Source organism: Carex rostrata, chromosome 5 (genome assembly GCF_964058835.1).
Source record: "Carex rostrata chromosome 5, lpCarRost1.2, whole genome shotgun sequence".
NCBI lineage: Eukaryota > Viridiplantae > Streptophyta > Magnoliopsida > Poales > Cyperaceae > Carex > Carex rostrata.
Window position 1 is genome coordinate 14,311,709 of NC_135922.1, and position 14,404 is coordinate 14,326,112.

The window sequence follows — 14,404 nt, forward strand, 5'->3', positions numbered from 1 at the left end:
TTTCGTCTAACTTTAGTTTTATTTTTTTTAGCTACTACTGGCAATTAAAGGTGCCGGGCATTCAATCGTTTGTCTTGGAAGGCGTGGCTATAGGGCTTTTGGGCACACGATGTTGAACTTGGTTGCCCCTTGCATTGAGGGCCATGGCCATGAGGCCAAGCTAGTCACGATGCTCAGAGACGCCGGAGAGGACATCGATTGGCGCAGAGTACAGAGGGATGAGCCCGATGAGCCCGCTGTTCATGCTAGTCAGATGCCACCGGAGCCCACATCCCAGCCAGAGTGGGACTACCATCGTTGGATGTTGAGCATGTCCGGTTGGCACGCTTTCTGGGATGAGCATGGACATGCAGTTCTTCCCCAGGTATGGCATTTTATATTTTATGTCAAATTAGTTACACTTTTCTCCTTCGGTAAAGTAAGTTAGGTAAAATTTATTAAATTATTGGTATCTTTGCAGGGTCCTACCTACATGCCGACACCGGCTGAGCACCAGGCTGGGTCTCCAGAGATCCAGCCGATGCGGGAGTCTCCGGAGATCCACCCTACGCAGGATAAGAGCTTGACTTTCAGCCTTGCAGATTTTGTTCGAGACTATCAGTTCGACACAGCCGCCTCCCCGACACCGCGTCAGCCGTATCCGGAGAGGTCTCATGATTGGGAGGCCTCTGGTAGCGGGACTCAGCCTGACTATGGTTCCCAGCTTGCGGCATCCTTGTTCCATACCCCTCCGCCACCGCCAGCTACCCACACCGCCGATGATCCATGGGGTACAGCACTCATGATGAGCAGAGAGGCTGAGCCCATGGAGGAGATCACACCAGCTCGTGTGGCGCAGGAAGGAGAAGTACAGTGGAATGATTGGCATCAGGCTCGGGTTTTCACCAGAGAGAACAGGGGCCAACCAGCTGACCGATATACACCTTCGCAGTATCGTTGAGCACTTAGTTTTTTTGTTTTATTTTTAGTTAGTTTTATTATGTTTTAGAGCTCGTGGGTTTTTTTTATAGTTTTATTATGTAGTGTTTTATATTTTATTATGTTTTATGTTTGTGTTTTTAGTTAGCTTATTATGTTTTATATTTTAGTTAGCTTATTATGGTTAGCTTATTATGTTTTATGTTTTATTATGTTTTTGTTTTAGTTTTGAGCTAAACTATGTTTTATGATAGTATTCGTACAATAAAAAAATATTAAACAATTTTGAAAAAAAACACTAAAAAAATAAGAACACAAAAATACTTCAAAAATAACACTAAAATAAAATAGTACAACAACAAAAATAAGAACAAAAAAACACTAATAAAAATAACCACAAAGTTAAACCCTGGAAGAAAAATTTATCGGTTGGGGCTATTTTTGCGAGCTTATATCTCACGTTTTGTTCAGAGATTCTAAATAAAACTTGGCAGTGCTGTTCTAGGATGTTGATACTGTATGTTGGTAAATTTTCATGATTTTTGGAGATGTTTTTCTAAGAAAACAAGAGGTGCAAAGTTGGACCCTGGAAGAAACATTCATCGGTTGGGGCTATTTTTGCGAGTTTATATCTCACGTTTTGTTCAGAAATTCTGCATGAAACTTGGCAGTGCTGTTCTAGGATGTCGAGATTATATGTCGGTAAATTTTCATGATTTTCGGAGATTTTTTACCAAGGAAACCAGAAGTGCAAAGTTGGACCCCGGATGAAACATTAATCAGTTGGGGCTATTTTTACGAGCTTATATCTCATGTTCTGTTCAGAGATTCTACATGAAACTTGGCAGTGCTGTTCTAGGATGTCGAGACTACATGTCGGTACATTTTCATGATTTTTCAAGCTGTTTTGCTAAGAAAATCAGAGGTACATTTTATTGCAAAAAATCTGAATATATAAAACAATTTGATTTGCAAAAAAAAAAAAAAAAAAAAAAAAAATTCGGACCGCTCCATTTTTCGGCGGTTAGGAATTTTAATTCCGGACCGCCGAATTTCCTGGCGGTTAGGAATTAAAATTCCGGACCGCCCCATTTTTCGGCGGTTTGGGCATTTTTAAAATTTTGTTCAAATCCTGGGCATTTTAAATTATTTATTTTTTGTTTTGGGTATTTTTAAAAAAATCGGCCCGCAGGCAGTTGCGGAAGAAATATACTTGCAAATATTATTATTAAATATATATTTGAATTTCAAAGTAATAGCAAAACAAACAAAAAGCGCAGTACGTGTAATAAAAAATGGGGTTACATTATCCCGGGCAGGATGGGCAGACAAGAAAAAAGTTATTATAATAGAAAAAATCATTCAAGCTGTAGGATATAATTTAACGTTTAAGATGGAAGAAAAGCAGAAAGCTGGTTTTTTTATTCGCTAAGAAAAGCAGTAGAGTCGGATCCCATTCTCATGATCTCATTAGAGCTCATTGCGCCTGGTTCATTATGGACCAAATGCCTCTTTAATGATTTTTTTAAAAAAAGATATTGCACCTGGTTCACTGTGGAACAAAGGTCGATGAGTACACCATGTTTATTTACAAAAGAAGCATCTATTTGCTTTTTTTTTTTTCTTTTTTTTTTGAGTGAAGCATCTATTTGCCTTTCGCCACCTTTCGGCCCCTTTCCTCTCCCAAGATAACTTCGTCTCCTTTCTTCCCATCGATCTCTTTCTCTTTCTGATGTTGAAGCGGCTTCCTCCAGTTCTGACCTCTTGGGTCCCACTTCGCATAGGTCGGCCCGTTCAACGGTCGACTTCCCTTTAATTGAGTTGGGCCCCTTGTGCAGTGACCAAGTTTCCTCACCGTCTATCCGCCTTGCTCTCTCCCGAATCAATCTTTCTGACCCAAATTGACGCAAAAAAACCCACAATCGGCCTCAAATCGCCCCAAATCGTGAGAAGAGAGCCCGTGTGCGAGCATCCAGGCCAGAAGAAAACAAAAAACAAGTCGAGAACTCAACCCGGTTCTAAACCCTATACCCTAAACTCGCTTGAATCGGCCGATTTCAACCCGGTTTTTTTGCTAAAAAAATTGATCTAAGGGGAACGATTAGTCACCTACGGCTCTATATATTGGTACAAAAAGCCTCTCCTTACTTTTCAGTTCATATGTCATCTATTAGTTCCAAATCTGAATTCCACAAACTTTTACTATATTATAAGTAGTCTCTCATAACTCATGGCAAATTCCGCATCAGTAAACTACATCAAAGTCCCATCCTCACACCATTTCAAATTTAACTACGAAGAGATCAAGGATTTGCAACCTGAGCTATTTGTTTCCTCCCCTGTATTTCATGCATTAGGCAATGAATGGGTCATCGACTGTTACCCACGGGGTACACGTCGAGAGTGGTCCGGTCATTATATTTCTTTCCTTGTTAGGCTTCACGGTGAATACAAAACCGTGAACACAACAATCAGTTCGAGCCTCATGAAGAGAGACGGGACAACATCCGCACTTTGTCATCAGTATCATCTAAAAGGAGATGAGAAAGAAATGTTTAGGTATGCGATACAAAATTCTCCTTTTGAGGGACAGGTATTTGCTTATGGCAATTATCCTAAACTATTATTCGCGGAGGATATTGTCAACAATGGTAGTTTTGAATTAATTTGTACCATCGATAACACAGATATACCCCACAGTAGGTGCTCCTTTGGGGTGCCGAAATCATGTGATTTACACAGCCATATTGGGAAACTCTTGGAAAGTAGCGAGACTGCTGATGTAACTTTTTACGTTGAAAATCGTTCTTTTGTGTGCCATAGATTAATACTCTCAGCACGGTCCCCTGTATTTAAGGCAATGCTCTTTGGAAATATGGCCGAGGCAACACAACAACAAATTAAAATTGCAGACATGTGCTCGGAGGTATTCGAGGCAATGCTTCACTTCATCTATACTGATTCTGTTCCCGCTTGCAATTCTGAGAAGACATCGATGAAATTGACACAACAGTTGTTTGTAGCTGCTGATAGATATGCACTAGAAGGGTTGAAAGCATTATGTGAGGATAAGCTATGTGATCTCATTTCACTTGACACAGTTACGACCACTTTGGCTTTGGCTTTGCAGCACAGCTCTACTCGCCTCAAAATTGCTTGCCTAGATTTCATTGCGGAGCCAGGAACTCTAGTTAGATGGATGCTAAGTGATGAATATGTTGATTTGGTCAGAAGCTTCCCATCTGTAATGGCTGAAATAAGATGCAAAGTCGATACCATACCGGCTTTCACGAATGTTAAAAAGTGAAAAATGTAATAGCATATTAATTAAGTCTATGCAGATTTCTTTTTATATGTAACGCAGTAGCTTGTTGGTGTTGTTGTTTTTTTCTTTGATCTAGCAATTATGAATGATTTATGATGAAAGTAATGTTGGTTTTGTATTGCTTTGAATTGAAAGATGCATGTTTTATATATACTTACAGGGATTCTATTACAAATTTATATTGAATAAGTATAACTTTCGGTGAAGTCCTCAAGGCTAATTGGTGTGCAAAATTGGACAGGCCATCAGACCCCTTCTGTTTCTCTTTACAAAGTTTGAACTGCAGTATCCCAAGTCCAGGAATCTGGCCATGGGGAATTACTTTGATTTTCGCAAGATGTCGAAACTTTATGTCTTGACCAGAGATCTGATTTATGTCAAATTACTTTTCACGGAAATTTATTTACTAGCAGAAGCACATTTTCTTCCAAGAACTCTCGTCTGCTGTAACATTTTTCCCTGGGCTATGTCGATATCCACTAATCAGACCAGTGAAGCTATCAGAATTGAAACTTGAATGATGAGTGGATAAAATTACTTGCTGAATGAACGAGACTATTCAAGATAAAACATTAGAAATTGATAATTGAAATTTAACTGTAAAAACATCAGTAGCTGAAAATTTCAGGATAGCATGTTTAGTTGTGCATTTATCAAAAAAAAAAAAAAAATCCCACATCCATTTAATTAATAAAAATGAAACAAACACACTCAAGATTCAGTTAGTTCAACACAAGATAAATTCTATATTTTTTATGACAGCAGCCAATAAGAAAAAATATTATAATTAAGGTAGTTTTCAAATTTCGATGATATCAAAGATTATAATAATTGATACAATGAAGCAAATTCCAACATCTATTTCTTGAAGACAATAAGTTGAAGACACATCTAGCAAAATAAAATGAAATTGTGTCAGTTAAGTCGAATAATTTCTGGTGTCTACAATTATATATAAAAAAAAATATTATGTAAGCTAATTAATTTTTTCTTAAAAAATATTGGGTGTGTGTGTATTTACTTTTTCATTTGATAAATAAATGTATAATATATTATAATTATTACATATTCTCCCATCATATTGTTAAAAGATACAGCTTTTAGAGCTATGCATATATCTCTCTATAGGAACAAGAAAATTTGAGCCACGTAAGAATTAACATTCTAATAACAAGTTATAGATGTTAGACAGACATATAAGCATACAAATACAAATAGAAGTGTCAATGGCACTCTTTTATTCATTTATCCAATCCGTATCATATTCGAAAATATGGATGAGTGTAAGATTTTTTTTTTTCGTTAACTTATCGGATACGGATAAAGGTAACGATTTTTTTCGTTATCTTACCTATTTTGGTGTGTGTGTGTGTGTGTGTGTGTGTGTGTGTGTATAGAGAGAGAGAGATGTTGGCTAATATCAAATTGATAGTTTCTAAGGTCCCGTGCAACTAAGTCGTGTTTCAATTTTCAAAGTCCAAAAAGTAAATCTAAACCGTTAGATGTAACATCTATATTAAAATTTGCTTGGAGACCAAATTTTACATTTTTCTGAATTTTTTTACTATTCATTAAGTCACTTTAAAAATTGCTGATCCAATGGTGGCTACTGATTTTACTGTTTTGTTAAGCCACCATTGGATCAATAATTTTCAAAGTGTCTTAACAAATAGTAAAAAATTCATAAAAATGTAAAATTTGTTTCCCTTTCTTGTGAGAACTTGTTTGTATGAATCAGGGAATTGTACCAGTTTCTGGTAATTGGTACAGCCCGTACTGGTTTAAAATGGGTACTGGTACACTTTCTTAAACTGTCAGGGATAGAAGTGCAAATAATTATGTTAAGAGGACTGATCTGTATATTTTAATGGCATTGGTAATAACTCTCTATATTTGGGACTAAAGATAAAATTTGGGATTTCAATTGAAGGCCTCCGCCTCGACTGTATTAAATGACTTGGGATTAAGGCCCAGGTCGAGATCGAATAAAAATAAAAAAAAATCTTACAGGGATTGTTTTGGAAATTCATAGACCATAATGAATATGGATCCCTTTTGATGAAGTCCTTAAGTTAATTGGTGTTCAACTTTGTGAATATATTTTTTTGGAAGAAACAACTATGTAAATCTTAATTATAGGTGCTTCTCTTTCTCATGGTCATTTGCATCATGACCAATTTTTAGGTCTGCAATGGTGCTCCAGCCGTCAAATTTTCCCATTAGGGAAGTAATATTAGAATTTGGTACTAAATATGAAATCCAAAAATTTGACCGGCCATTAAGTTACATTTAAATTACATTGATTTTACCTAGACGTCGAAGCTTTATGTCATGACCAGAGATCTAGTTTATGTCAAATTACTTTTGCAAAAATTTACCACCCATGCACATTTTATTTCATGATCTCTTATAAATCCAGGTGTTGAATAACCACGCATGCATGGTCCCCCATCATGCCACATATCCTATTATGCAAAAGACAGATTAATTAAGTTGCTATAAATATTATAGTTATGAAATTGTGTCAAGTATGTCAAATTATATTCTTAGTCTTGACTTAAAGAGTTTTGTCAAATTATAATCTTAATCTTATTCTTAGTCTTGTCAAATTACATTTTTTTTTTCCTTTCTTGGCTTAAAAACTTCAAAATGAAGAATTAGTGTTGTCTTTCCTGCTTTTAAAAATAAGATATACTATTTTAAATCAAACCGTATAATTAACTAAAAACTAACGGGTCATATTAACATGAAAGAGTCCTCTTAAGTATCAAATCAGGTCGATATCCGTTCGATTCATTTTAAATTACACAAATCGAATTGGAATAAATAGGGCTACACTTTTTCTTTAGAAAGTAGCAGATATGGATGGGGTGATTGGAGGTAACATGTGTTTATCTAATTGGAAACACATTATTTTTATAATAAATTAATAAAAAAGTTAGTGTAGCATTCGGCATTTTTCACGGAAATTTGTTTGGAAGAAAAGAAAAATAATAAAATCATTATGAAAAAAAATGAAGTACGCAAAATTCAGAATTTAATTTTCGACCTGTGATTGAGCAACGTGTAGATAGGGGAGGCACTTGCCTCCTTGTAAAATTATTTTTAATATATGCTTTTACAAATATAATTTCAAATAAGTATTTGTAAACATATACATTAATTTCAAAGTAATCATGAATTTATTCATTATTGCATTTTTTTTTTAAATGTCTCCATCTCTATATAAAATTTTACAAAAATATACTTAATTTATAAAAAAAATAAAAAAATTTATAAAGTTATGTTTCCTCGCGCTGCCTCCACCCTACTGCAGCAGGTTATGAGCCACGTAGGATTTGGTGAGAAGCTTCCCATCCATAAAGGCTGAAATAAGAAGCAAAGTCGATACCTTGCCGCCTTTCGGGAATGTTAAAAAGTGCAAAATGTAATAGCATATTAAGTCTATGCAGATTTCTTTTTATATGTAATGCAGTAGCTTGTTGTTTTTTTTTCTTTGATCAAGCAATTATGAATGATTTATGATGAAAGTAATGTTGGTTTTGTATCCGATTTTTTTATTAATAGAAAATAAATAAATAAAATATTGAAATACAGCATAACTTTTGGATTTTGTCGAAAACTGAGTAGAACGGGTTGTGTAAACCCGTCCCACCGGACGGGTCTAATTATCCCGTCCGGTTAATTAATGGTTAGCGTTAAACTCAGCGAAGGAAAGAAAACAAAAAACAAAAAAACAAAATCCGGACGGTATGCTTCAACCCGTCCCAGATCAGAAAAAAAAAAAAAAAAAATCCAGACGGGTTATATAACCCCGTCCAGGATTTGAAATCTTTTTCCATATATTATATTATATTATATTATGATTTTATATATATTATATTATTTTTTATTTTTTATATTATATTATATTATGATTTTGTATATATTATATTTTTTGTTTTTTATATTATATTATTATTAATATACTTATATATATATATATATATATATAGAGTACGGCTAACGCGCTTCCTCTAGCATATGGGCCGAAATGCTTCCGGTGGAAAGTTGAAATTTCAAAATCCAAAAAGTCGATCTGAACCGTTCATCTTCTTCTCCATATTAATATCTGCTTGGAGACCAAATTTTACATTTTTCTGAATTTTTTTACTATTTATTAAGCCATTTTGAAAATCGCTGATCCAACGGTAGCTTCTGATTTTTACTGTTTGGTAAGCCACCGTTGGATTAGTGATTTTCAAAATGGCTTAATAAATAGTAAAAAATTTCAGAAAAATGTAAAATTTGGTCTCCAAGCATATATTAATATGGAGAAGAAGATGAACGGTTCAGATCGACTTTTTGGATTTTGAAATTTTAACTTTCCACCGGAAGCATTTCGGCCCATATGCTAGAGGAAGCGCGTTAGCCGTACTCTATATATATATATATATATATATATATATATATATATATATATATATATGAGTTAGGCTGGGGTGCTATGGATAGCATAGTGGCCTCCCGTGCTACGGCTCAATATTCAAGTTTTCAAAATCCAAACGGTCGATCCGAACCGTTCATCTTATTCTCCATATTAATATCTGCTTGGAGACCAAATTTTATAATTTTCTGAATTTTTTTACTATTTATTAAGCCACTTTGAAAAATCGCTAATCCAACGGTTTTACTGTTTTGTGCAGCCACCGTTGGATCAACAATTTTGTAAAATACTTAATAAATAGTAAAAAAATTCAGAAAAATATAAAATTTGGTCTCAAAGCAGATATTAATATGGAGAATAAGATGAACGGTTCGGATCGACCGTTTGGATTTTGAAACCTCTAATATTGAGCCGTAGCATAGAGGCCTCTATGCTATCCATAGCACCCCAGCCTAACTCTATATATATATATATATATATTATGTTATGAATATAATTAGTTTAGTTGTGCTTAAGCTCACCAAAGTGTTTGGTGAGCTTAACTCCAAAACTTATTAAATCGGTTTCAAATGACGAATTCAAACCATTAGAACCTGCCTATCTTGCGAGTGATGCGTCTACATGTGAAAATTTTAAACATTTGAATTAATTTAGTATAAAGTCAATCGGTCAAAATTACAAGGTTAATAAATTAATTTTAGTGCATTTATTTTTTGAATGCTTTTTTACCGCTTGACTTTATACTAAATTAATTAGAATGTTTAAAATTTTCACATGTAGTGCATCACTCGTAAGATAGGAGGATTTCAACGGTTCGAATTCGTCATTTGAAACCGATTTGATGGATTTTGAAGTTAAGCTCACAAAACTAGGGTGTTCTTAAGCTCACCAAAGTGTTTGGTGAGCTTAACTTCAAAATCCATCAAATCGGTTTCAAATGACGAATTCGAATAGTTGAAATCTACCTATCTTACGAGTGATGCATCTACATGTGAAAATTTTAAACGTTCGAATTAATTTAGTATAAAGTCAAGCGGTAAAAAAACGTTCAAAAAATAAATGCACTAAAATTAATTTATTAACCTTGTAATTTTGACCGATTGACTTTATACTAAATTAATTCAAATGTTTAAAATTTTCACATGTAGACACATTACTCGCAAGATAGGCAGGTTCTAATGGTTTGAATTCGTCATTTGAAACCGATTTAATAAGTTTTGGAGTTAAGCTTACCAAACACTTTGGTGAGCTTGAGCACAACTAAACTAATTCTATTCATAACATAATATATATATATATATAAGTATATTAATAATAATATAATATAAAAAACAAAAAATATAATATATATAAAATCATAGAGGAGGGTTCAAATGCACCCTATCTTTTAAATCTTTTTTCTCCATTTTCAAAGTCCAAATAGTCAATCCGAACCGTTAGATGTGATCTATATATTAAGATGTACTTGGAGACCAAATTTTACATTTGTTGGAATTTTTTTACTATTTATTAAGCCACTTTGAAAATCGCTGATTTTACATTTTCTGGACCATTGGATCAACAATTTTTCAAAGTGGCTTAATAAATAGTAAAAACATTCCAAAAAATGTAAAATTTGGTCTCCAAGCACATCTTAATATATATATCGCATCTAACGGTTCAGATTGACTATTCGGACTTTGAAATGGAGAAAAAGAATAGGTTGCATTTGGGTGCACAAAAATTTGGGTGCATTTGAACCCTCCTCAAAATCATAATATAATATAATATAAAAAATAAAAAATAATATAATATATATAAAATCATAATATAATATAATATAATAATATAATATATGGAAAAAGATTTCAAATCCTGGACGGGGTTACATAACCCGTACGGATTTCTTTTTTTTTTTTTTCTGATCCGGGACGGGTTGAAGCATACCGTCCGGATTTTTTGTTTTGTTTTCTTTCCTTCGCTGAGTTTAACGCTAACCATTAATTAACCGGACGGGATAATTAGATCCGTCCGGTGGGACGGGTTTACACAACCCGTTCTACTCAGTTTTCGACAAAATTCAAAAGTTATGCTGTATTTCAATATTTTATTTATTTATTTTCTATTAATAAAAAAATCGGGGTTTTGTATTGCTTTGAATTGAAAGATGCATGTTTTATACTTACAGGGATTCTATTACAAATTTATATTGAATATGGATAACTTTTGATGAAGTCCTTAAGGCTAATTGGTGTGCAACTATGGGAATCTTGTTGGTATAAATTTTCAGAATATTCGAATAGTTAGAAATAAAATAAAATAAATTAAATTGAAATAGAGTTACCCGGATCGTGTACGAAACACTTTCCTTAAGCGTATTCCGTCAACCAAGATAATCCGGGGTTGTTGCCCCTTAGGCACGTCATGGAAGCAACTGACGATAACTCCGCAATATCCAGCATAAATCAGAATAATCAATCAAGATAAATAAAATATTATGTGGGAGAGAATCTATGTTTTCTTTGGATACAAAATGAAGAGAAGGGATGTATATCAAATTTGAGGGATGTATACAAAGTGAGATAGAGAGTGTAATAACTTTATTTTTGTTTATTTCCTGATCCCAAACAAAGAAGAGAAAGAGAGCTATTTATAATCATGAAGAATTGCACCTCTTAATAACAGATATTAACAAAAACAAAATTCAATTAATTATAGAGAATGAATAGAGATTAATAGCTTGTTTAATTATATCTGTTATCACAGAAAATACGGAAATAAATAGAGGCTTGATTGCACCTCTTCAATGTTTCCTTTAATGAATAACGGTTATAGCAAGTAAAGAACCTGAAATTGAATTAATTAGATATGAGGATTTTCATATTAGTCCTCAGCTTAACAAAATATTACAAACGGTGATTTTAACAATTTTGAGTTTTTTGAACTCAAGTTCCAACAATCCCCCACAAAACTCAAAATTTAAGAATATCAAATGGAAGATTATACAGAAACAAATTGCTGGATATTAATATTGTGGATCGATGAAGTAGTTTAGAAACTTTGAACTTCATCTAGTATTGATAGCTTTAATTTGGAGGAAACATAGTGAACTATGTCTTGAACTCGTTCTTTTTATCCAAAATTCAACCACCACACACACAACATGGAGCTTCTTGTCATAGTATGCGCATTAATGGCCTTACGCAAGTCTTGAATTTTCATGAGAGTCTTAAAGGCTTACCTATGCCTCGCACCGTGGCCGTTACAGACACTCTCATATAGGTGAGTTCCTACCAATGATATGTGTAGATTCATATCCTGCGGAAATTACCGCCTCGGTCCTCATTAAGAGCTAAATTGCTCATCCTATCATCTACATAGAGCACACTCACCATAGGGATGAGGTTGGAGTCAATGCTCCTTAAAAGTGTGCGCTATTTTGGTCAACTTATCGGTTTGTTATTACCCATTGAATCTCTTTCAAGGGATCGCCTATCAGAGATTGGGTTGCCACCGCAAAAAGACCCATTAGGGCTAACACCCATCCCCCTCGATGAAACTTATATATATACAAACTTTAATTGTAGTCCATCATCAATATTTTCATGACAATGAATATCATTCATTGCTTAAGTTTGTAAGTAATTTCTTTTACTTTATTTATTTGTGATTAGTAATAATCTTTACAGGTTTATCAATAAATTTAAATAATTAATCATAGTATCATGCTATATAAAATTAATCACATATATTATTATTCATGTATATCATCATGATATTTTTATTATAGCATGAGTTAAATATTTCACATGACATGTTTATTATAGCATGAGTTAAATATTTCAATGAGCATTTAAATTCTCAATATCATCTCATTTAATTATATTTTAAATATAACATCATAAATACATATTAGTCATCATGATCAACTAAATGAGCATTCTTTATTTCATATAATCACATTTTTGTTTTCTCATCAAACTTATCATTATATCATTTTGCTCATTAAATAAAGGACATGTATTTAATATTCATGTATGTTTATATGATATGTATACATATCGTAGGGTTAATATCATATTTCTTCAAATATTTAAACCCCCACATTTACAATATGAGATTCAAAATAGTATCTTATTAATCATTTCACTGAAGTATAAAAATCATTCATCTTAAAATTCCCAAATTAATATAAGTTATCATGATCGGTAACAGAAATCAATCAATAGATTAAATTGATTATACTAATTGCATGATTTTCTTTATATACCCCCACATTTCGTTTTTATTATTTTTATATTCACTAAATAATTCATATCACATAATTAGAATCGGTGTATATCAACCAGATTCTGATGGAAATATATAACACTAGCTAGAAAACTCTTCCGATGAATAGAATTATAATAAATTAATTCCGAATTAATGAGAAACTTTTGACATTCAATTATTTTGAGCGATAAGGCAGATCCGGTGGCACGGAGGAAAAGCATCGTGCCCTTACCATTTTCCACGCAATCGACGGCGTGGTGTGTCGGATACAATAAACTAGACTAGTCACCAGTGGCTTCCTTACCCTACCCTAGTGTATTTATACTCGGACGGGTACGGGTACCCCGGGTATATCCGACTCGGGTACGGGTACGTCTCGGGTACGGGTATACTCGGGTACAAGGGTATATGGGTACGGGTATGACGGGTATAATTTTCAAAAACCATACCCTACCCGTCCTATACCCTTACCCGTGTACCCTTGACGGGTAAGGCGGGTACGGGTAGGGCGGGTACGGGTTTTTTTTTTTCTGGTTTTTTTGTTTCTGTTTTTTTGTTGGTTTTTTTTTTCTGTTTTTTTTTTTTTTTTTTTTTGCTGTTTTTTTTTTTCTGGTTTTTTTTTCTGGTTGTTTGTTGGTTTTTTCTGTTTTTTTTTTGGGAGGAAAAAACATAATTTTTGAATTTTGAATTCAGATGAACAGTACTCGGGTATCGGGTACGGGTATAGTCGGGTACGGGTAAACTCGGGTAGGGTATGGTCGGGTATTGGTTCAAAAAAACGGGTCCGGTCCGGTTTATGCCCGTACCCGCGTACCCGAGTACCCGACCCATACCCGGGCTCGGGCACGGGTACCCCGGGCGGCGGGCACGGGCGGGTATGGTCGGGTATACCCGACCCGGGTATTGTTAAACCTCTACCCTACCCTATCTGCTCCGCTGTCCCTTTTTCGTATAAGGTTAATTGTTAGGTCCCCCCATCTTTCCTTGTCAAGCAATCCACTTTTCAATATACACATCCATGACACATGCATGCCCCTAGCCATCAATCACCCACCTGTTGTCTTCGGTACTACTCGTTTATCTTTATATATATATATATATGTCAAATGGTGGTTGTTCTTTGGTTGTGTAATTGTGTAAATTGTGCACAGCTTTACACACGGATGATTCCATTTTTATAAGTCGTATAAACTTAATTATATCATAATTATATCATATATGCCCCCCCCCCCCCCCCCCCCCCCCCAATAACATTAGAATTTATACTCCGTGTCATCATGATCACATAAGTCTTTGGAAGAGGTATGGTCCGATGCCATTTGAACTGATTCTGCCTCTATTTATGATTATCATCTGAGCTCGTTGCTCCTGGTTCACTATGGACCAGATGCCTCTATTAATGATTTTATTTAAAAAAAAGAAATTTTTTTATTTGCCACTCCAAAACTTGAAAATTAGTTATTTGTCACTCCAAAGTCATGAAA

The 14,404-nt window shown here is 34.2% G+C and overlaps 1 protein-coding gene across 1 annotated transcript in view; it reads left to right on the plus strand.

Moving 5' to 3' along the window:
* LOC144554779 (BTB/POZ and MATH domain-containing protein 2-like) overlaps window positions 1-4,329 on the plus strand; it is a 34,794-nt gene extending 30,465 nt beyond the window's left edge. The window contains exon 2 of the mRNA XM_078303124.1: window positions 3,056-4,329. Coding sequence (XP_078159250.1) covers window positions 3,149-4,225 — 1,077 coding nt within the window. The 5' untranslated portion in view covers window positions 3,056-3,148 and the 3' untranslated portion in view covers window positions 4,226-4,329. The remainder of the gene's footprint in view (window positions 1-3,055) is intronic.
* Window positions 4,330-14,404: the final 10,075 nt, after the last annotated feature.